This window comes from Alexandromys fortis, unplaced genomic scaffold (assembly GCF_014885135.2).
Source record: "Alexandromys fortis isolate MF-2015 unplaced genomic scaffold, M_Fortis_MF-2015_v1.1 scaffold_185, whole genome shotgun sequence".
Lineage (NCBI taxonomy): Eukaryota > Metazoa > Chordata > Mammalia > Rodentia > Cricetidae > Alexandromys > Alexandromys fortis.
In genome coordinates this window covers 2,881,112-2,882,674 of record NW_026068094.1, presented here as the reverse complement: position 1 = coordinate 2,882,674, position 1,563 = coordinate 2,881,112, and the positions used below count along the sequence as shown (strand labels likewise).

Sequence of the window (1,563 nt, the reverse complement as noted above, 5' to 3'; positions counted from 1 at the left end):
ATTTGTCCTGACTAGTCTGATCTGGTCTTGACCAGTCTCTGACTTTCTCCCTATGTTGTCTGTGTGTGTGTGACCGATTTCCAGGCCTCTCTTGGTTTATGTAAACAAGCTTCTTTCATAATGTTCCCTGGCGTGTTTTCAACCTTCACGTGTATGGTGCAGTCTTAGTGTTTCTGGTCCGGATCTGCAGGATCTCAGGGCACTGAGCACAGGGCCTGTGTGGTCTGTCCATGAGTTCTTAGACCAGTGGTTCCCTACACTTTATCCCTTTGCCTCTTCCTACTCCTCTAAGAATCTTTCTCAAATATTATTGTTCTTATAACATGAGGAAAATATTCTTTTATTTTGCAGCTTATTTGCTTTTAGTTCTGTCCTGGATACTGTGTTGCTCAGACCCAAAGAAAAGAATGATGTAGAGTATTATAGTGAGACCCAGGAGCTACTGAGGACAGAAATAGTTAATCCTCTGAGAATGTAAGTAGAAGACGTGTGTTTTGTTTTCAGTTGGTGTTCTGTTTACTGTTTTCTTGTATAGTAATTAATTTATGCTTTGTACTCATGTAGTAAAAAAAAACAAGAATAAGTTAGTTCTCATGAAATACTGACTTTTTAAAACCTTTATTTTTCGTCCTCTGTTGATGTGTTTTTTAGTCTGGGCAGTGCATTCTGTTAAATGATGGGACTCATTCGGAATCATGCACCACAAAGTAGCAATGGCATTGCACTGTAAACAAGCGAGGTATATTAAAGTGACATGGCATTTTGTTTGCTTAAAAGAATTTCTTTAGGTCTTCTTTTCCTCCTTTACTAAGGTAGTTGTAAATGTGCAGAAGACCATGGAGGAAGACTTTGATACATGATGGTGAAGTGTGATGACTTCACAAGGCGTTTATGTGATGAAGAGTTAGGTTAGGTTAGCCAGTGATCAGGAAACAGATAGCTCAGGGGCATAGAGAACAAACTATGCAATTTAAAGTCCAACTGTGATCAATTTAAACAATGAAAATAAAAATTAACATAATATATTTAAAAATAACAAGATATGGAACTATAAGGAGTATTCCAAACGACGTACTGTGTCACATAGCTAAGAAAGTAAATTAAAAGTGAAACAAATTTCTCTAGACACTTGTTTGCCTTACTTTTCTAATCATCTTATCCTTTAATTATGTGCTTTGATTTTAATATTAATTATTTTGTCTTACACAAATTTTAAACTCTCAGATTTTTCTTTCCCTATGTAAATGACATTAGAACAGCACAGGTCAAATCTAAACTACAAGGCATTTTATCACAACCTTCCTTCTTGTTAAAATACTGTCAATCCATCAGTAAACGTTTTTTGCACACGATTGCCCAACTAGTCCAGAATCATAGTTATTCTAATTTTGTCACCAGTCTATAGAAAACACTTGCTGCATGGCCTATGAGACCAAGGTGCATCTTGCCAGGCGTGGTGGGATATACCTGTAATCTCAGTACTTGATAGCTCAAGAGGCTAAGGCAAGATCAGTAGCTCAGAAATTTGAGATATATTTCTTGTGTCTGCAAATGTCATATCTG

General features: G+C 36.6%; 1 protein-coding gene across 1 annotated transcript in view; it reads left to right on the top strand.

Moving 5' to 3' along the window:
• The window catches only part of LOC126489132 (ubiquitin carboxyl-terminal hydrolase CYLD-like), a 38,656-nt gene extending 38,178 nt beyond the window's left edge, over nt 1–478 (top strand). The window contains exon 6 of the mRNA XM_050123186.1: nt 352–478. Coding sequence (XP_049979143.1) covers nt 352–478 — 127 coding nt within the window. The remainder of the gene's footprint in view (nt 1–351) is intronic.
• The last annotated feature ends 1,085 nt before the right edge of the window (nt 479–1,563 follow it).